This window comes from Terrapene carolina, unplaced genomic scaffold, assembly GCF_002925995.2.
Source record: "Terrapene carolina triunguis isolate 2854851 unplaced genomic scaffold, T_m_triunguis-2.0 Scaffold89, whole genome shotgun sequence".
Classification (NCBI taxonomy): domain Eukaryota; kingdom Metazoa; phylum Chordata; order Testudines; family Emydidae; genus Terrapene; species Terrapene triunguis.
Genome location: NW_020664440.1, coordinates 24894752 through 24917178, shown reverse-complemented (window position 1 = coordinate 24917178; position 22427 = coordinate 24894752). Strand labels below are relative to the sequence as shown.

General features: G+C 40.6%; 1 protein-coding gene across 1 annotated transcript in view; it reads right to left on the bottom strand.

The window, feature by feature from the left end:
- The window catches only part of ERC2 (ELKS/RAB6-interacting/CAST family member 2), a 633577-nt gene that overhangs the window by 13371 nt on the left and 597779 nt on the right, over nucleotides 1-22427 (bottom strand). The window contains exon 18 of the mRNA XM_026650452.1: nucleotides 16949-17096. Coding sequence (XP_026506237.1) covers nucleotides 16949-17096 — 148 coding nt within the window. The remainder of the gene's footprint in view (nucleotides 1-16948; nucleotides 17097-22427) is intronic.

The window sequence follows — 22427 nt, the reverse complement described above, 5'->3', positions numbered from 1 at the left end:
TGACCTTGTCAGGGATTTGGAACTACCCAAGAGTAAGGCAGAGCTGTTGGGCTCCAGACTACAGCAGTGGAATCTCCTGGCAGGTGATGTTAGGGTTTCCATGTTCCGTGACCGTCAAAAGGATCTTGTCCCATTCTTCGTCATGGAAGGTGATCTTGTAGCCTGCAACAACATCGATGGTGTGATGGCAGCCCTCAACATCGTTCACAATCCAGATGAGTGGAGACTGTTCATTGATTCATCGAAGACGAGTCTTAAAGCTGTTTTACTGCATAATGGCAATGTTTTGCCATCAATTCCAGTTGGTCATGCAGTCCAGATGAAGGAAACCTATGACAACATGAAACAACTTTTGAGGTGCATAAACTATGACCAACATCAGTGGCAGCTTTGTGGCGATTTGAAGGTTGTTGCTCTCTTGCTTGGTCTGCAGACTGGATACACAAAGTACTGCTGTTTTCTCTGCGAATGGGATAGTCGTGCAAGAGATTCCCACTACATCAAGAAAGATTGGCCACTCCCACAGTCATTGGAGCCTGGGAGGAAAAGTGTTCAGCATCCACCACTTGTTGAATCAAGGACGATTTTGTTACCACCCTTACACATCAAGCTGGGTCTGATGAAGAACTTCGTCAAGGCCATTGACAAAACACAAGCAGCTTTCAAGTACCTCCGTGGAAAATTTCCAAGGTTAAGTGAAGCTAAGATAAAGGAAGGTGTCTTTGTTGGTCCTCAGATTTGTGAACTTCTTCGAGATGATGCATTTGACCATGCACTGCGTGGCAAGGAAAAGACGGCATGGAAAGCCTTCCAGTTAGTGGCAATAAATTTTCTCGGAAACAACAAGGCAGACAACTACAGGTTGTTGGTGGAAAACCTCTCAAGGCTCCAACAAAAGCCTTGGTTGCAACATGTCACTAAAGATACAAAAATCGCTCATCTAGATTTTTTTCCACCGAACTGCGGAGCAGTGAGCGACGAGCACGGTGAGCGATTTCACCAGGACATTGCAACAATGGAGAAACGCTATCAGGGCAAATGGAGCCATCAATGCTTGCAGACTATTGCTGGACAGTGACAAGAGATGCTCCATTTAATGAATACAAGAGACAAGCCAAGAAGCGCCGAGTAGACACTGAATAGGACTAAACTATGTACAGAATAGTTTTTTGCCTTTTGTTTCATAATAAATTTTATTTATATAACCATTTTGCTGATTTTTAAAGTGTTACATAAACAGGAGAGGTGAAATATTATCATGTAAAGCAACCATAAACACATGAAAAGACCTAGGTTTACAATTTATGATTAAAACTCTACTATCTACACAATATACATAGACATAAAATGTAAAAACTTAAATATCTTAGAAACAGTAGCCAATCAGTTGTTTTAATTGTCATATTTGAATTCAGCACATCAAAATACATAATAAATAGCACATTTTATCTCTGAAGCAGACGACTTCTCAAAAATTGTAGACCAGTGTTATGGGAGGGAATATTTAAACGTTTCTTTGAAAATCACTTTTATTTAGTCTGGGATCACAAATGCTAAAATGCATTAATCATGAGCTTATGATTATTGGATGGCATCACTACAGGGCAGAGTTAAGTTTGTCTGGGTGACTAGAACAACGCTTCCTTAGCTCTCATCCCCTAACACCCCTACTCTACTTGCGCTACATTGATGACATCTTCATCATCTGGACCCATGGAAAAGAAGCCCTTGAGGAATTCCACCATGATTTCAACTATTTCTATCCCACCATCAACCTCAGCCTAGACCAATCCACACAAGCGGTCCATTTCCTAGACACTACTGTGCTAATAAGCGATGGTCACAGAAACACCACCCTATACCAGAAACCTACTGACCGCTATACTTACCTACATGCCTCCAGCTTCCATCCAGGACACACCGCACGATCCATTGTCTACAGCCAAGCTCTAAGATACAACCACATTTGCTCCAATCCCTCAGACAAACACCTACAAGATCTCCAGTATGTTCCATTCTATGCATCCGATGAAGTGGGCTGTAGCCCACGAAAGCTTATGCTCAAATAAATTTGTTAGTTTCTAAGGTGCCACAAGTACTCCTGTTCTTTTTGCCGATACAGACTAACACGGCTGCTACTCTGAAACTTTAACATGTCTGGATTTCTTTTAAATGCCTCTGAATTTCCTGGGTTTGTAATTAATGGTTTGGGATAATTATAACATCTCTGTAATGTTTTCTTACCTTTAAGTTACTGATATGTATTCTCAACCTTAACTTCATTTTAACATAGTTTTTTAATCTTGGAATATAGCATAAAGCACTGCAGGTATAATAAATTTGAGAGGGTTTTTTTGTTTTTTGTTTTCAGAGTTCTAACTCCAGACTGAATAATAAGGGTGCTGTTTCTCTTACTCATGCAATAGATGATTTCTGATGAGAAGTGTGCTGGTCAAGATAGATGCAGAGGCATGCCATTTTATTGAAGACGGGTTTGGCTATCCTACTTCCAATTCCTGTGCTGTGACTTGAGAAACAATTAACTTTGACTGCAGTTGGCAAAGTATTCTGAGCATGGATATAAGAATTAGAAATGTTCTTTTACCAAGGTAAAGTGTAGGAATCCGTGGTGCTTTGGTCTATAGGAACAGACAAATTCTGTGTTCTTTTCCTTCCATCCATATCCCAGTCTATATTAAACAGAGCCTGCATGATATCTAGAGGGTCCACTAACATGGACAATTGGTAGAAAACTTAGTAGAGTGTAGGATGACCAGATGTCCTGATTTTATAGGGACAGTCCCGATATTTGGGACTTTTTCTTCCATAGGCATCTATTACACCCCACCCCCTGTCCCGATTTTTCACACTTGCTACCTAGTCAGCTTAGTAGAGCCCAATCATTGGTGGATGTGTGCTTGAGCAGAAATTTCTGTCATCAAGGTCCAAAGTGCTTGAGAATAGGAGTAAGGAATAATTGTGAGGAATACCTTAGTTCTCTTAAAGGCCAACCTTCATCCAAGGTCTCACACAGCTGCAAATGAGACCCAAATTAGATCCCTGATTAACTGTGTAGTAATATTTTAGGAGAGAAAAATGTTGGCAGATTCTGTACCAGAAATGGAAGTACAATTTATCATGCAAGAAAAATTCTAGGAAATATAAGCAGAATGAGCCCACAATAATTAGCTGTTTTAAAAGTGATGGAACAGTTTGCAGATTTTTTTTAAAGTTAACTGCTAATTTGAAAGTTAAACCAAGGTATGTCATGGGGTAGAGCTCAAAGAGTAAGTATGTGATGCAGAAAGGATCCTGGGGGAAGTACATGGCATGAGCCAAAAGAGGTCTGGATGGCATAAATAAACCTTCAAGCAAAGCAGTCTGTCTGCCTAACCACCTGAAAGCAAGTTAGGCACAATCTCTCCATTCAAGATTGCTAGAAATGATGAATGGAAAGTAGGTGGGATTGGTTTCCTCCCTCCCTCTGCCCCCCAGTGGACTCTGTCAGAGACTTTGATTTGATCATTGAAATAGCTGAACAGCGGCAGACAAGCTTTGCATAAAATATTATTTAACTGATATTAACAGCTGTGACACCTGTCGCCATGCAATATTCCAAAATGTGACTGACTTATCCTGAGACAAGACAGAGTGCCTAATAAGTCTCTCTCTTTTAAATGCTGAAGGGTAATAGTCCTGTCACAAACACCAGCTGGGATATTAGAAACTTGGCAGACTGAGACAGACTGCGATTCCAAGTGCCAGGCAAATACTTATCTGAAGTACTGAGGCCAAATTTCAACTTTCATGACACTTGTGATTGAATAAAGTTATTCTGATCTGAACATGGTCCATTTGATTTTTCTGTTGTGGTTCACTACATTTGCAGCTTGCGTCTTCTAAACCTTTTCAAGTTCTGTGAATTAACAGCATGACTCAAAGCACAGGAAATATCTTGTAATAATACAGCATAGTCAGTAATGTATAGGTTAAAGTCATGCTAAAAGTATTTGTCTGAGTCCCACTACTAAACTTGGTAATTACAAAGAAGTATGTAAGAACACAGACACAAAGAAGTAGGTTAAAAAGCATAATTAAAGCTCTGGAATAGAAGCTGCCTGGGGACATTTCAGGCCAGGTCCTACTAAAAGCAGACAAGCAATATAAGATGGTAGGTCTCTTTTTGATATTTTACAATGACAGGAAATAACTCTTTAACAGGATAATTCCCCCCAATAATTATTTAAAAACAGACATGAATCGGAAGCTACAGTAGCAAACCAAGACCTTTAATGCTGCAACTATATGGCTAATAGTACCAATTGTCTTCCCATGTCTTGTAAAATCTGTATGATACACTTAATTTTTGCTGTTTCATTTTTGGGTTCAGCTCTCCTACTTGCACCATGTAAAGTATACAACTCAAGTGGAAAGTACTGGATTTTTTCCTTAGTAGACAAGAAACAATTGAGAAAGGAAATATCAATTTCAACCCATTGTTGGTTTATTAGAATAGAGATGGGTAGCAGAGAGAGCGCAAAGAGACATCACAACACTGCTTGGCTTTTTTTGTTAAGGCACTCTATCTATTACCAGTTCTTGTTTGCGGACGTGATAGTTTGGTCCAATATCACAGGAACATTTTAAAACTAAATGTATAATAGGGGTAGCTAAATTTGAGACCCATTAATTTACAATATACTTTAAATGACTAGTCATTAGTTCTGCGTATAAGATCAAATAGACACTACCTAAAGTACAGCCTGCCTTCATTAAGCTTTATCATAGTTGAAAACTTAATAATAGACCTGAATGAATTTCTCTATTTATGCTTCATAAATGCCTTGTGGAGAAAAATATATTTTAATGGAGATTCATGATTTTTTTAATATAATGCAAATGTTTTCCATTTTCAGGGCAAAAATGGTAACACTTGGGACTTGTAACATCCTTTCCCAATCCTTCCAGCCAAACCAAAAGCTACATCTTCCCAGTTTCAGTCGATTGCCTAAACAGCAGCCTTTTGGCTAGCCCAGAGAACCATACATTAAACCTCAATTAATTTTGAAATACTTGCTTGAACAAAGTTAATTGTGGCTTCTGTGGCTTTACAGAAGTTATAGCACAAGTTTAAACTGAGAAGATCACCAATGAAAAAGAGTATCACTAGACCAGGGGTAGGCAACCTATGGCACACGTGCTGAAGGCGGCACATGAGCTGATTTTTAGTGGCACTCACACTGCCCGGGTCCTGGCCACCAGTCCGGGGGGCTCTGCATTATAATTTAATTTTAAATGAAGCTTCTTAAACATTTTAAAAACCTTATTTACTTTACATACAACAATAGTTAGTTATATATTATAGACTTATAGAAAGAGACCTCCTAAAAACGTTAAAATGTATGACTGGCACACGAAACCTTAAATTAGAGTGAATAAATGAAGACTCGGCCCACCTCTTCTGAAAGGTTGCCGACCCCTGCACTAGACATCTCTATGGCTCATCAAGGATTTAGGACCCTCAATAAGGACAATGCTGAGAAGTAGGTGGTGATCCGTTTTAAAGGAGGACTGACTAGAAACAGTGTGTGTTGGCTTGCATACCAGGTTCACAATTCCTACAAGGTCCACCCATCACAGTTTCTACGCCAGGCAAGAAAAAAAAGAAGCAGCTTTTTTTCCATCTCAGTGGAACATTTGGTAAAAAGGCTCAATTATGACTCCTGAGCTTGAGTGGAACAGAAGAGGGAAAGAGGCACAACACCCGAGCAGGTGCATCTGGAGCTATTATGCCTTTTAAAACATAAAACTTCCAAAGGTGCTGGGGAGATTGTGAGAAGGGCTAGCCCTTGCTACATCTCTTGAGTAGGTGTAGCAGATATTCTCTCAACACAGCCCTGTCCCTAAATACCTCTTCTGGAGTAACTAGCATTACCACGAAACACGATCTAACCATGAACTTGTATTCTAGGATTGATTTACGTGATGGACTAATATATAACAAAGATTTGCACATCATTTAAAACAAGCCTACCATAATAAAACAAAGTAAAATATTGTGCACACTGGAAAGTGAATAACATTAGTGACAAGTAAACTTCATGACTGAGAAAAATAAAAAAATATTAGAAAGTAAGTTTGTGGGAGTACTCATGTGCTTAAAGGCTTAAAGACTGCTGAATTAAGGCCACTATTATGAAAGATAGTGACAAACATAAGTGGAAGGGAGAATAAAGGTTACAGCCATAACATCAAGTAGTTGCTTCAGTTAGTAATACACATCTTGAAGTTTTCATAATATAAGATACTGTTACTATGACAGAAAGACTAGAGACGGTAGAGTAAATACTGCAAATACTGATTTCCACATTCTGTTCTTGTTTTCCAGCACAGTGAACAGATATGCCTGCAACTGGGGAGGCTGGTTGCAAATATGGACTTTGATCCTTAACTTTCAACATTGTATCCTGGCATTACAAAGGTCTCAGATGTGTATATAATTATGACCAAGAATACCAGTTCACTTGGAAACCCCTCCTGTCCCGACAGAATGGAGTCAGCAGCAAAACAGTCACAGACTTTGGTGAGTAGAATTGGACAATATAACTCCCAGTGAAGTTGTTGGTTGGTTAAATCCACACACTATACACTGTTCTGAACATTCACCCCAGGGTCTTTGATTTTGTTAGTTTGTGTCATAACTAACGTTATTTAAACTTTTTGTGTGAGAAAAATACTTAAGAGTCAGTTTCTTTCAGGAAATATGCTTAGTTGAGGTGAGGAACAGTTGGCCATTGTTCACAAAAATTTCAACCACTTTAAAATAAGAATTACATCACTTTCAAAAGAAATGAAAGACTATAGCATATATATGCATTTCCTTACAAGCCCCTGATGAAAAATTATGGAGAATAGGGTCCAGCACTCTGCCAAGTCCTCCTCTAATAAAGATCTGGGATGATGATACTAATAGTAGTAATACTTTTCATTTCTATAACATCTTCCACCTGAGGAACTTAAAGAACTTTACACACATTAATTTAATTTATCAACAACTCTGTGACATAATTAAGTCTTGCTGTCTCCATTTGACTGATGAGGAAACCGAGGCAAAAAAGTCATTAAGGGCCAAATTTTAAAGCGAGTACACAAAAGTGCATTCTGCTTGAAAGTAATAAAGCGGGGCAAGATTTCAGCTGGTGATCTCTGCAGAGGATGTAAAAAAGGAACACTAGATATTTTGTCCCCTCATTCCTTAAAAATTAGGAAAATTAAATCCAGTAAGGTAGCATTAATGTACCATTAAAGTTGCAAAATGCAGAACCCAGTAGTCTGAAATTCCAAAAAATGATGTTTTGAGCTGCAACACTAACTTGGTCACATCATACATATGTAGCAATTTCTATTCCTGTTTTCCTTGTTAAATATAAATATACTATTACTATTTATATTTCTAATATATATAATAAAATATACAGGATGTACGCAATATAGCTGAATGAATGTTGCAAGAAAAACCCTAATTAATGGAATTTCCTGACTTGAGTTCTTGATTTCAGCCCCGTAATGTCACATTAACACTATTTTTTATGTACTTAAGCTGTATAATGCAATATATTTCTTTCATTTTCATTTTTCTCTGGTGTTGCGGTAAGCACTATTTGCACATATACCCGCTCTAGCTCATAGTAAGAAATACTTCTATGGATTGCTTGAAAGAGAAAACATTGCTAGCGGTTAACGTTGTTGCGATATTACAAGTTCCTTGATTGGTTCTCACACTGTTTATTCCATCAGCAATATGTTCATGTGCTGAAATATGAAACAATGAACTAATAGGTTAGAGAACACTGCCAAACACCAGTTTTGCCTCTGGCCAGAATATCCCGTACACCTGCAGTCTCAAAAATGTTGGAAAGGTTTCTAATTTCTTGTTTGGAGAAGAAGAATAAAATGCTCTCAAGGAGTTGGAAAACCTCTCAATTTGGCCAATTCCACTTACGTTTTTGGCTGAACATCCCAAAAGTGTAAAGAGACAACTGGGAAATTTACTCACAGTATCTGAGTTCAGGATAAATCAGGAACATTGAATATCTTCTGTTCTTAAAAAAAATCCCTTGAGATTTTTTTAATAATGGGCTTTAGGTTAATTATTTCATGAAGGGTTGCATCATTGTACAAATGTCACTAACAATAACTATCTCTGAATACTCAAAAGGAATCCTTGCTAGGATGATTAGACATATTATACAATCAGTCAACCACAGACCTAGTGGTGGGTTAATACTTTATTTCTGAAAGCTCTTTTAAACCTCACACAAACATTGAGGCCCCTATCAAGCGTTCAACTTTAGTATACACAAGTAAAACCATCAGAATGCTCCTATCTGTTCAGTTGCTGGTGTTTCATTGTGCTTCACTTTGATTTAAACTCCTACATAACAAATATTTGGTTTCAGCTCTATAATAACTATCTATAATTCTTTACACTTAAATGGTGGCATCTGTCAGCCAAAGATCTCAAAGTGCACCACATGGGTGAACATTATTATCGCTGTTTCTGCAGATGGGTAAATTGTGACACAGAGAAGTTAAGTAACATACCTACAGTTATCAAAATGACACAATACAGAGAGACCTGTTATAAACAAATACATTTTCTGCAACATAGACATTCACTGGTCTTTTAAATGGAATATCTCAGAAGGATTCTGTGTGTGTATTACACATTTTATGACAAGTTCAGGCATAAAATAATATCTTGATACTCAATATGTGTCTCCATTAATGTAGGTCCAGAGATTTACAATGTGTTGTAATATTCTCATTTGTTTATGCAAATACTTAGTTTATTTAAAGTATTTAGGGTGTTGGTTGTGCTTCTTGAGTGAAAGGAGACATGACAAGCTATTGCTTCACTCCATTCCATTCACTGCCTAGCATGGGAAATGCTACATTTTTGTACAGGTCTAGCAACTCCTGATGCTGAGCCAGTATGCTTGGAAGCATTAAGTCTGCACTACCATTGGAGTACTTTGACTAGTCAGAGAGACAGCCCACTACATGGCTCTAAGAGCCATAATTTAGCCCTATATATTTAAAAAGCACCAAAGATGTGAAATTTGCAATGAATCCTCTAAACATAAATATTCTATACTTTGTTTTATTTACTTTTAGTTTAGCCTGCACTTATGATTTGCTTTGCCAACTGCCAGACACTTTCATAGCAAATTAGTAAATTTGTCAATTAAAAAAAAATATTATTCAACTGATAGAGATATTTGAAAAGAGAACACACACATTTTTCTTTTAAAATGAAGCCTTTATTTTATCATTTGATTTTAAAGCATGGTTATCACCTAAAAAGTGAGTGTGGAAAAATAGATTTTGCAAGTTCAGTATCTATTGGCTTTCAACAGTTTCCAAAGCAAATTTACTCAATTTACAAACAATAATAGGTTTTTCTAATTGCAAAATAAAATTGGAATCTGAAAGTCAAACTGAGTTCTTTCTGACAGCAGGTATAATTCAGAAAGTGTACAGGAATCCATTTTAGCAAGGTTGCTTTATTTATTTGTTTATTTAATGTAACTGTGCTAGAATTTTAATGGGGTTTAATCTCTTCCTCCTAGCCAGGATGATAATAAATAATAATAATAATCCCACAACCTTAAATAAATCATTTTTTAAATTAAATATTAGAACAGACATTAAAGAGAGTGTTATACACATAAGGCCCACCTATTTCACACACATAATTAGTGTGACAGTACATGTATGGGGAGGAGGTGAGCAGCCCTCAGTGGTGAAAGAACAGGTTAAGGACTATTTAGAAAAGCTGGACATGCACAAGTCCACGGGGGCGGATCTAATGCATCCGAGGGTGCTGAGGGAATTGGCTTTTGTGATTGCAGAGCCATTGGCCATTATCTTTGAAAACTCATGGCGATCGGGGGAGGTTCCAGATGATTGGAAAGAGTCAAAAATAGTGCCCATCTTTAAAAAAGGGAAGGAGAATCCAGGGAACTACAGACTGGTCAGCCTCAACTCAGTCCCTGGAAAAATCATGGAGCAGATCCTCAAGGAATCAATTTTGAAGCACTTGAAGGAGAGGAAGGTGATCAGGAACAGTCAACATGGATTCACCAAGGGCAAGTCATGCCTGACCAACCCGATTGCCTTCTAGGATGAGTAACTGGCTCTGTGGATATGGGGAAAGTGGTGGCTGTGAAATATCTTGACGTTAGCAAAGTTTTTGATATAGTCTCCCACAGTATTCTTGCCAGCAAGTTAAAGAAGTATGGATTGGATGAATGGACTATAAGGTGGATAGAAAGCTGGCTAGATTGTCGGGCTCAACAGGTAGTGATCAATAGCTTGATGTCTAGTAGGCAGCCGGTATCAAGCAGAGTGCCCCAGGGATTGGTTCAACATCTTCATTAATGATCTGGATGATGGGATGGATTGCATTCTCAGCAGTTCGCAGATAACATTAAGCTGGAGGGAGAAGTAGATATGCTGGAGGGTAGGGATAGGGTCCAGAATGACCTAGACAAATTGGAGGATTGGGCCAAAAGAATCTGATGAGATTCAAGAAGGACAAGTGCAGAGTCCTGCACTTAGGATGGAAGAATCCCATGCACTGCTACAGGCTGGGGACTGACTGGCTAAGCAGCAGTTCTGCATAAAAGGACCTGGGGATTACAGTGGACGAGAAGCTGGATATGAGTTAACACTGTGCCCTTGTTGCCAAGAAGGCTAACGGCATATTGGACTGCATTAGTAGGAGCATTGCCAGCAGATCGAGGGAACTGATTTTTCCCCTCTATTCGGCACTGGTGAGGCCACATCTGGAGTACTGTGTCCAGTTTTGGGCGCCCCATTACAGAAAGGATATGGACAAATTGGAGAGAGTCCAGCGGAGGGCAACAAAAATGGTTAGGTGGCTGGGACACATGACTTATGAGGAGAAGCTGAGGGAACTGGGCTTATTTAGTCTGCAGAAGAGAATGAGGGGGGATTTGATAGCAGCCTTCAACTACCTGAAGGGAGGTTCCAAAGAGGATGGAGCTAGGCTGTTCTCAGTTGTGGGAGATGACAGAACAAGGAGCAATGGTCTCAAGTTGCAGCGGGGGAGGTCTAGGTTGGATATTAGGAAAAACTATTTCACCAGGAGGGTGGTGAAGGACTGGAATGGGTTACCTAGGGAGGTGGTGGAATCTCTATCTGTAGAGGTTTTTATGGCCCGGCTTGACAAAGCCCTGACTGGGATGATTTAGTTGAGGTTGGTTTTGCTTTGAGAAGAGGGTTGGACTAGATGACCTTCTGAGGTCTCTTCCAACCCTAATCTTCTATGATTCTTCTATGATTCTACATGCAAATAGTGCAGTTATACATGCAAATTACCATAATCAATTTGCTTGTACAATTATCTGTTGTTTTTTTCTTGTTTTTGTTTTTTAATTGAGTATGTTCGCAAATAGTATGTAAAATTTTGAAAGCATTTTGTGTGTGCAACTATATGTCTTTTTAAAAAAAACCTAGACCTAATTAGCAGTTATATAGAAATTTACTTTTCTAAAGTATTGCAAACAGACAAATACTTGCACTGAAGACAACATATGGATGAAACTTCAAGAAAAGAAAAGGGTGCAGCTGGCTAACCTGTCATACATGGGAAGTAGATGTTTTTCTCCAATTTTTTTTTACTAAGAATTGACTTTGTTATAACACAATTCACACTGAAAATAAAATCTATTAAATAACATTAAGGTTATGACACAGACTGACAAAAGGAAGGAAATTCATCGTTAAGGTGGAAGCATAACATATGGCCTCGTAGGCACAATGGAGCTGATTAAGAAAGCTATTCAGGTGCTGCCCTGTTATGCCTAGCTATTGAAAAACATATGGTACTTTTCTCCATCACATGGGAATTTCTGTGCTTTCATCAGTTTGTGGTACACCCTTAATGTTCTTTTGAAACTATCTTGCGGAAGTGTTGTGGAGAGCCAATCTGCTTCCATCTGAAGTACAAAATACACCATGATGCTTTAGGACTCTATCAGAGCAATTAGAGCAGTTTATCACAGGGTAAGCCTGTGGTAAATCCAGACACATTTGCATTTAGGCAATTCAATCTCAGTGTAAATCTGTGATGCATTACAGCACTGTGATAGAATCTGGTTTTTGGCGTTAATCCAATCACAATAAAACTCTATGAGAAACCTCAATACATTGGGTTACTCCACTGAGTTTAATAGAGTTGACCTCTTGAACTGTTAAAACACAATAATAAAAATCTACTACATACAGTCCCATATCTCTTTAAATATGAAGCAGATCTTGGATGCCTATATGACTACACACTCTGGGAGTCACCAGATTCTGCTGTATAGTGTTTTCGGCAGCAGTAGGTGAATTTGCAAATGGTTAGATGTTCCTGCCAGATAAGCACCTAGACATTTTAAATGAATTTTAGGAGACCCTAAACATTTTGAGGTCTCCCCACTAAAGTTCTATGACCTTTCCCTCATACCTTACCTCCATAGGCCTAACCCGGATCAGAACATATTGGGGAAACTCCTTGGCCCTCTCTCCTGCTGGCAGAGGTATTAGGAGGGAGGCTTCACATTTTCTCCTTATCAGAGAATCTAGGGATCTCATTCCCATCAACAGGACTGTCCCCTGTCCCCCCACCAAAAACTTGAGATTTCAGGAGGCTATTCCAGGGCTCCTCATACCAATTATTAAGATTCCTTGGAAAGGCAGGGGGAATTACAGTCCTTCTTCTTATCACCCTCTATGGTTTTCCCTTCTCCCAGGGCAGATTTCTTTGGTGGAAGTTTAGGATCTTTGTGGCTCATCAAAAACAGGAATTTCCTAAATGAGACACTTCAACTTCCCATCTCCATTAAAAGCAACAGGAGTTTCCAGAGAGACATTACAGTGGCCTTCACTACCAGTAGCATCAGGACTTTCTGAGATACTGCAATCATTCTTCAGTGACAGTATAGCAGACTGGCATGCTAGGTTCCACATCTCCCAGTGCACAATGTTGTGCTCTTTGGGGCTTCACACTAGAGTTTCTCTGGTGTGTTATGCATTCTGGGATGCCACCGGAGAAGACAACAGCAGGGCCAGGGAATGTTTGTGAGACAGAAAGAAAGAGACACCCCCCCACCCAGCCTTAGAATATGGCAATGAAAGCAAAAAACTAATGAAACAGGTCTGAGATATATAATGGTGCATCTTGAACTTTGGGCAAAGTTTCAGGACAGTTTTTATTTAGGCTGAGCTGATTTGCCTATATTCGATACTTTCAAAATAACAGCTGATTCAAACAGTATTTTCTTAAGTTAGTCATAAAAAGGCCAAATAAATTTCTATAGTTTTAAAAGATAAACCACCTCTTGACAGAGAACCAGCATATCTAATTTCAAACACCAAATTATTTGCTTGCTAAAGTTACTAATCTTTGAAAACAGAGATGTAAATGGAAGTGCTAACACAACCTAACCCTAACTGTAATATCATTTTGGAATCATTACAAATCAGCTATTCTGTTTTAAACAGGAGATTGGCAATTATCCCCTGGTACCTGATTCATACCACATGTCTGTACCTAGAAGTGATATGGGAGGGCTTCTGCTTTTATTACATGACTATTGTTTTCTCTTTTGGAGCAGTAATATTAAAATATGTCTAACAGGAAGGTAAAATGAGAGGCAGGCTCAACAGAAAAGAGTAAAAAGTTAGCGTTCATTAGACCAAAACCTGAAGAGCAGCACAAAGGTTCCCATTGGAAGGTATAAAAAAGAAGGGAAAAAAGAAACATTTCTATTTATACTGGCACACAGTAGAAAGTACCAGTGTGGCATGAGTGTTATGAAGAAATATCCTGCAAAAGAATTGATATAACCAGAACGTTATAGATCATGCAGCAATACAATGTGGAGATAAATCTGTTTCATGCATATTCTTTGCTACCCAAGCTATGGTTGAATTCTTGTACAGGAAATGAACACAGTACCATAAAAGGCAGAAGCTGAAAACTCCCTGTGAGCAAAGACAGTCTAGGCACTGGAACCCTTAAATTACCCATTTCTAACCTCATTTGCTATCACCTACTGATGTCTCTTTGTGATACAAAAAAAAGTCTACTCTTTGTTCTGCTAAAGAGATTCTCAACGACACCTCTTCAGTCTATTGATAGTGGGTCCCCATGTAAACCTTTCCCCCCATTACCACTTTCACTGCAGCCTCACTGATGAGGAGGCTTTCTCTGAGACAGTATGGGGGGGAAAAGTTGGCCACTTCAAGGACTGACCTCCTCTCCACCCCCCATGGGCACCCAGCCTTTTTGTGGGCCTGACAAGGTGTGCTCCTTGGCTGATTGGCTAGACAGAGGAGTATAGTGTAAGCCTATTTGCTCCTGTGCACCCAGTGGGAGGTCTTACAGGCCTGTCCCCCTGCCTGAGATGCCATCCTGTGCCTTGGAGGAAATATCTCCCTCACTTGGGAATAGAGTAGGACTGGCTTTTGTAGCCTTGCTATTTGACATTATCTAGTCACCTTTCTGCACTGGAAAGGAGTATTTCCTTCACTGCCAGATTGGTCTGGGCAGGATGTTTTGGTTTTATTTTTTGTTTGGTTGGGCTTTTTTATTGTTTTGTTTTGCCATACTTTCTCCTCTCAGTCACCCAGGGACCTGGTGGATAGGTTAGGTTGTAAAATTAATGTCACAACTTGGCAGATGCCCATCATAGTTAATTGTTCAACAGGGTCTGGTTCCCCTGATAAATCAGAATTGGAAGCAGATTACGCATCTCCTAAAAAAGGTGGGGAACAGGGTCAGGGTTTCTAATGTCCGATACAGCAAGGAGACAACCTCTTTTCCCTATACCCTTAACTCTTGCATGAGGAGAGGGTAGTAGTGACCTGCAATGAAGACTGATATCAGCCCTCCCCCAGATTGCACAGATTACAGAAGGAAGGATGACCTACACAGAGGAGTCCCAGATGTTTTACTTAATAAAGTTGCAGCCTAGTTAAACCACATTCACCGTGTTTTGTCTTTCTTCTTGAGATGTCCAGGACAATAAAACGAGGTAATTTTGGCATCAATTTAATGTGTATAAAAGCTATAAATAGTGAAGTAGCATGTAGTACTTGGTTTCTAATCTAAACTATCCAAAATAATGCTTCTCTAGCTACTCTCTTCTCCTTCTTCTTGCTTCTATCTGTTTCTACAGTGTGGCTGAAGGAAATTATGGATGTTTTGCAAACTTTCACAGAAATCAGTTGAAGAGATATACCCCAATATGTGTATAGGTATCTAGAGAGCATTTCAAAAATATCGTTGACGAACATTGTAAAGGTAAGGTGCTCTATTATTTCACTCTTCAGTCAGGAAAGATGAAGGAGAAGGAAAGAAGGGACTTATCTGAAGTGGTCACAGGAAATATCTGCTATCATCTAACAAAAAGAAAGAAAAAAGAAAGAAAAGAAAAAGAACCTATCCTTGTTTGAATCCATGCTGCTTGGCTGCAGCATGGGAAATCCTGGGATCAATAAGTAAAAAGAATGAAAAAGTACAAATGTTGATGTATCTACTGGGTATATGGCATTGGCTGAAATGTCTCCTAAATAGCTGACTGACCTGAGACATATGTGCATCATGGCTGGAACCCAGGTACTTGGCAGCAATGTCTGTGATGAAGTCAGCATCACAAATGGATGATATGTTCATGCTCAGGGGCTGTTTCCTATTTCTATAGACCTGTGGGAAAAAGCTATAATGATTAGGTGCATGAGGTCAGAGCTATAGGGAACTTAGCTAAGAAGCAAGGGTTTTCCTTAATTTTCTGTTGCTGAGTGAATGAAAACCTATAGTATGCAATGTATGGTTCAGAATAAAGAATCATAACATTGTCTAACTACAGTATTAACATGGCATGCTCACCTGTGAAATGACCCACTGATTGATTTCTTTGAGAGGCTGAAGGGAGTATGACTTTGCCTTGTGATATTTTCCTGCTTCTCAGGTAACAATCACAAAACTCAATGATGACACTACCAAACAAAGGAAAACACCAAATACAACACTATCTACCAGTCACGGTCTGAAAACAGCCTTCTCATCTCTTTGCTCAGCATTACTAAAGGAGAGAAGGTGTTTGACAACATGCTCATATGACACACGACACAGATAGTTACTACTTAGGTTATCTGAGCATCCTTCCCTCACTGGCTTGCTATTGAGCCTACGGTACCTACAAGTGCTATGATGAAATCAGAGAGTAGTCAGCGTACAATGTGTGTTCACATTATTGAAATTAATCAGTGGAGATGTCCAAGATACTGTATGCTGCTTACTATGGTAATTTTCCTCATTTGTAAGGTAGAAAATAAAATGACATTTACAGAGTTTTTCATGTAGCAAAATTTATTTCTAGAGCCTGTAACTAAGCACTCATCTGCTACAGTGTATTTATAATAACAAAGATAAAAGTATTTTTATTAATTTTGGGGTTTGTTTTAATCACAATGATGATTTCCAGATAACCTCTCAGAAAACATGGAACCTTCTGAACAAATAACTACTTACTACAAATGTACACATATCTAAACAGCTTCGAAGCGATGCATCTGCTCTTTGATGTCTTTTGTGATGACGAAGGTGGCAGCTTTTATGGAAGAGGGAAAACAGAAAGTGTGTTGGCTGCATATAACATGAGCCAAGCAAACATGCATCTAAATACTACAGCCATCAATTAAGTAATAATACAGCAACATTTACACTATTCTTACCCTACCTTGCACAGCTGCTGGTACAAGGTAGGCTTGGCTTGAAGACTTTCAATATGAGGTTAGAATAAAACAGTGAAAATGAAAATACCAACAAGCCGCAGCCCCCAATAGAAGAGTAAAATGAATGTTCTCCCACCTGCTGTTTTAACTGATGCACTAATCTGTCTTTCTCTCGTTTAAGAGCCATTACTTCCTCTTGAGTCTTCTTCTTCTTTGAAGCAGACAGTTCAAGCAAGGCAATGTTTGCATCTTTTTCACTGATTGCAGCAAGCAGTGCTTCCTGCCTGATAAAATAAAATTAAAAAATGCTATTGTTTCTCATTTAAATAAATCAGAAAACACTTAGGAATACTTCTTGTGATAGTTGAAAAATCATTTACACTTTGAATAGTCATCCAGTTGCAAATTGTGGCAGGTGTCATAAAATCATGAAAAGACTATGTGCCAACAAATTAATAGAATGGGCTCTCTCTTGATCCAAATATTTCACATGACATTTAGCTGAATACATGTATTACATGATATAATGCAATTTTTAGCAACGTTTCTTTGAATTCTGTCATGTTAGAAACAGTCTTGGACATATAGTTTTAAAACACACTTTGCTTAATCCAAGTAAGCTTGTCACTAAAAATTCATATTAGAAATACCTAACAAGAAAGACTTAAATGCTACAAATTAAATATATTTTCCAATCAGTTCTTTATCTCTGCCTCCTGGAGACTTAACCACACAAATAACAGGTCTCTGGACCTTCCTCTCATTTACGCAACATTTTCCTATTATTTATAAGCACCACACAGGATCTGTTTTTAAATTATCAGTGAGTACCATAATACAAGAGTAATTTCTGGCAAAAAGTGAAAATGATGAAACATGGACTTCACGGTTACTCCCTCTCTTTCTCTCTCTCCTCCTTCCTCTTAATCCATGCTTTGGAGCCATTTGCATGTGCCAACCATGGCATTAATTAAAATAATCCTGCAGTGGAGATGCAGGGAGTCATGAAGGGTTGTGGACGGGTCTTACTCCCCCTTACATTCCTAAGCATCCCTAAAGACAAGACAGCAATCTTTCCCTTAGTTTCTTAAATAAGAAGAAGAAGAATGTATTAGATTTGTGCAATGAGAGAAACAAAATATTCCAGCTCAGAAAAAACACATAGTATATAAAAGCTTTTAGAATAGAATACGTTATGGCCTATGCCTTCCTCCAGAAATACGTAAGCTCAATCATGAGAAAAAATAAACATGGATAAATGAGTCATAAATTAACCCTAAGCTCCACCTGTTAATAGCTGTAAGAATATGGCTCATGAACTTCATACAAGGTAAGGTAAGAGGCTGAAAATTTTATAGTCTCCAAGCTTAGCAGCAAAAATGTCAAGGAAGCTATATCACTTTTATTTCAAAGTTTCTAATGTATTAATGTAAATATTTAGAGGACAATATTTCTGATGGAGCCAAAGAAAAACAACCCATATATTCTGCTCTCAAAGTTATGAGATATGGATTAATTTTAGATAAACAACTGCATTTTATACATAGACCTAAAATTTTCATTTATTATTCTGCCTGTTCATTATAATCAAAGTTTCTTTGTTTTTTTAATTCTATTTTTTATAAATGGTGCATAGAAGGATGCCATATTCTCCAACAGTCTTTGTTTAAGTACAAAGTGACATTAGAAAAGCTAGTTTTAAAATTATTATTTTTTATCACAAAGATATTATGCAAAAGCATTGTGTATCCAGATTTTTAATGGGCTTATAATAATAATTATATTTTAATGTGCTATTTGTGCTTAAATAATGTATTTCTTTTAATATGCTTCATTCCCTTAGATGATCCCAGACTTTAAGTGCATTGGAACAGAAAAAACTGATTTGCAGCAGCTCATCTTCCCATCCTGGCCTAAATAGAGAATATACAAACAAAAGTCCAAATTTTCCTTCTTCTTGGTGGTTGGCTTTATTGGTAACTCAAACAACATGAAAAAAAGCCAACCTTCAGCCTCAGGTTTCTCCCTGCAAGACTTTCTTATTTCAGCTCCTACTTTCCTCAGAATGACACCAGGACTCCCTCAAGTAACTTTGCTGGAGATAACAAGAGCCATCCAACAGCAAGAACCAGCAATAAGCATTCTGCATCTTTAAAGGCACAGAAAAATATATTCCATTATTGTAGAATATATTCCCCTTCTAAAGTTAAATTGGACAAAATATGTGATTACATGAAACCAGCTAAGCTTAATGATTTGATTGTTCAGTTGATAACAGACATTTTTATTACCATATATAAAAAATGGTTACTCACCCTTTTTGTAACTGTTGTTCTTCGAGATGTGTTGCTCGTATCTATTCCAGTAAGTATGTGCGCATGCCGCGTGCACGGCTGTCGGAAACTTTTCCCTAGCAGCTACCCGTCGGGCCAGCTGTGGAGCCCCCTGGATTGGCACCGGTATGGCGCTCTATATACGACCCTGCTGGCCTGACCCCCTTCAGTTCCTTCTTGCCGGCTATTCCGACAGAGGGGAAGGTGGGGGGGAATGGAATAGATATGAGCAACACATCTCGAAAGAACAGTTACAAAAAGGGTGAGTAACCGTTTTTTCTTCTTCGAGTGCTTGCTCATATCAATTCCAGTTAGGTGACTTCCAAGCCGTACCTCGGAGGCGGGGTTAGAGTCAAGGTATTGCAGATCAAAGAACCACTCTGCTGAAGGCCGCATCGTTCTGAGATTGGTGGACAATGGTGTAGTGCGCCATAAAGGTGTGCACTGAAGACCACGTGGCAGCCCTGCAGATCTCCTGAAGAGGTACGTGGGCCAGGAAGGCTGTCAACAAGGCTTGCGCCCTGGTGGAGTGAGACGTAACGGCAGGTGGCGGAACCTTCGCCAAGTCATAACAAGCGTGAATAAACGCCGTGATCCAGGATGAGATCCACAGAAGGTTGAACACTTCCTGTTGGCCTGCATGGCGAACAGGTCGATTCAGGGAAATCCCCAACTGCGGAAGATTGAGTGGATGATGTCCGGATGAATCGACCACTCATGCGTAAGGAACCGTCTGCTCAGGCTGTCCGTCAGCACGTTCTGAATGAATGAAGCTTGGAGAAGGATGGAGTGGGCTAGACAAAATTCCCACAGTAGGAGGGCTTCCTGACGGAGAGGAGACGATCGGGCTCCGGCTTGCTTGTTTATATAAAACATAGTCATGGTATTGTCTGTGAGCACCGCTACACACTGACCCTGAAAGTGAGGCAGAAACACTTGGCATGCAAGGTGGACCGCCCTGAGCTCTTTGATGTTGATATGCAGAGCCAGTTCCTCTACTTGCCATAAGCCCTGAGTTGTCAGGCTTCCGAGTTGCGCTCCCCAACCCAGTGCAGATGCATCCATTACCAGAGTCAAGGTGGGCTGGGGAAGGTGGAAAGGGACCCTGGTGCTCACCATGCGGGGGTCGAGCCACTATCGTGGGGAATTGAGGGTATGCCTTGGAAAGGTCAGCACCATGTCCAGACTGTCGCGGCGTGGGCTATACACGGATGCGAGCCACGCTTGCAGAGGCCTGAGTCGCAATCTGGCATGCTGCACCACATAGGTGCAGGATGCAATGTGGCCCAGCAGCCTGAGGCACTGCCTCGCTGTGGTGGTTGGAAAACTGCAAAGGCTGCTGATTATCTGCAAGAGGGCAAGACGCCACACCTCTGGGAGGAATGCTCTCGCTTGATTGGCATCGAGAACTGCTCCGAAGAACTCTATTCTTTGAGTCGGGGTGAGGACGGATTTGCTGAAGTTGAGAATGATGCCTAAGTATTCGAACGTGTCTCTGACCATTTGCACCTGCGATTCTACCTGCTAACGAGAGTGGCCTCAGAGGAGCCAGTCATCCAGGTAAGGGAAGACATGCACGTGATGGCCGTGAAGGAAGGCCGCCACGACCGCCGTGCATTTGGTGAAGACACGGGGAGCCATGCATAGACTGAATGGGAGAGCCGTGAATTGATAATGTACCTTGTTTACCACAAAGCAGAGGAACCGTCTATGAGATGGGGTGATAGATATGTGAAAATAGGCATCCTTCATATCGAGGGTGGCATACCAGACTCCCGGATCCAGAGAAGGGATGACTGTGCTCAAAGAGACCATGAGGAAATTCAGGCTGACAATGAACTTGTTGAGTTCCCTTAGCTCCAGAATTGGCCTTAGGCCTCCCTTTGCTTTGGGGATGAGGAAGTAATGGGAGTAGAAACCCTTGCCTTTGAGCTCCTGGGGCACCTCTTCCACTGCTCCTAGAGTGAGGAGAGTTTGAACCTCCTGGATGAGAGGTTGCTCGAGAGAGGGGTCCCTGAAGAGGGACGTGCAAGGGGGATGGGAGGGTGTGAAGGAGCAGAAGTGGATAGAATATCCCGCCTCTACTGAGCGGAGTACCCACTGGTCCAATGTAATAAGGGACCATGCACAGTAGAAGCGGGATAGACGGTTCAGGAAGGGAGGATAACTGTCCGGGTTGTGGACTGGTAATTCGGCCTTGTGTGCACCTTCAAAAGTGGTGCTTAGGGCCTGGAGGGGGCTTGGACTGTCCCTGGCCCTGCCCAGGAGGCGGCGCGATGGCCCATGCTGACTATATCTATTCCTCCTGCGGGAGAAGTCCTACCTGGGCCTTGCGGGGAAAGACCGCTGCTGGGTGGTCTGTGGTTTGAAAGACTTCCTTTGGGTCACCGGGGTATGCATGCCGAGGGTCTTAATGGTGTTACGGGAGTCCTTCAGGCTATGCAGTCTAGAGTTTGTCTGCTCAGAAAACAGGCCATGTCTATCGAATGGGAGGTCCTGAATTGTTTGCTGAACTTACGGGGGGAGACCCGAGGATTGGAGCCAGGCATTGCGTCTCATCGCAATACCCGATGCCAGGGTACACACTGCTGAGTCCGTGGCATCCAAAGAACCCTGGAGGGAATCCAGGCTACGATTCTTCCCTCCTCAGCGATGGCCCCCAGTTCAGCCCTTGACTCAGACGGGAGAAGCTCTTTGAACTTTTGAACCGCAGACCATGAGTTATAACTGTACCGGCTCAGGATCTCAAGCTGGTTAGCGATCCGGAGAAAAAGGTCCCCTGTTGATTCTCCCAAACAAATCAAGGCGTTTAGCATCTCTTGATTTGGGCACGGGCCCCTGCTGACCCTCCCTCTCTTTTTCATTCACCACCTCCACAACAAAGGAACACAGAGGGGGGTGAGTGAAAAGATATTCGTACCCTTTAGTAGGGACAAAGTACTTCCATTCGGCCCCTTTGGCTGTAGGGGGAATGGAGGCAGGCGTTTGCCAAATAGTTTTGGCGTTAGACTGAATAGTCTTTAGCATGGGTAAGGCCACCCTAGAGGGACCCTCTGGTGCCAGGATGTTCATCACAGGGTCCTCGTCCTCTACCACCTCCTCCACCCGGAGGTTCATATTTAGGGCCACCCTTCGGAGGAGTTCCTGCAGGGCCCTGTAGTCCATAGGTGATGGACCAGATGTGGAGGTACCCACCACCGCTTTGACAGGAGGGGACGAGGAAGATGCCACCGGCAGGACTGGCTCTGTGACGGCCTCTGGATCCTCTGGGATGGGCTCCTC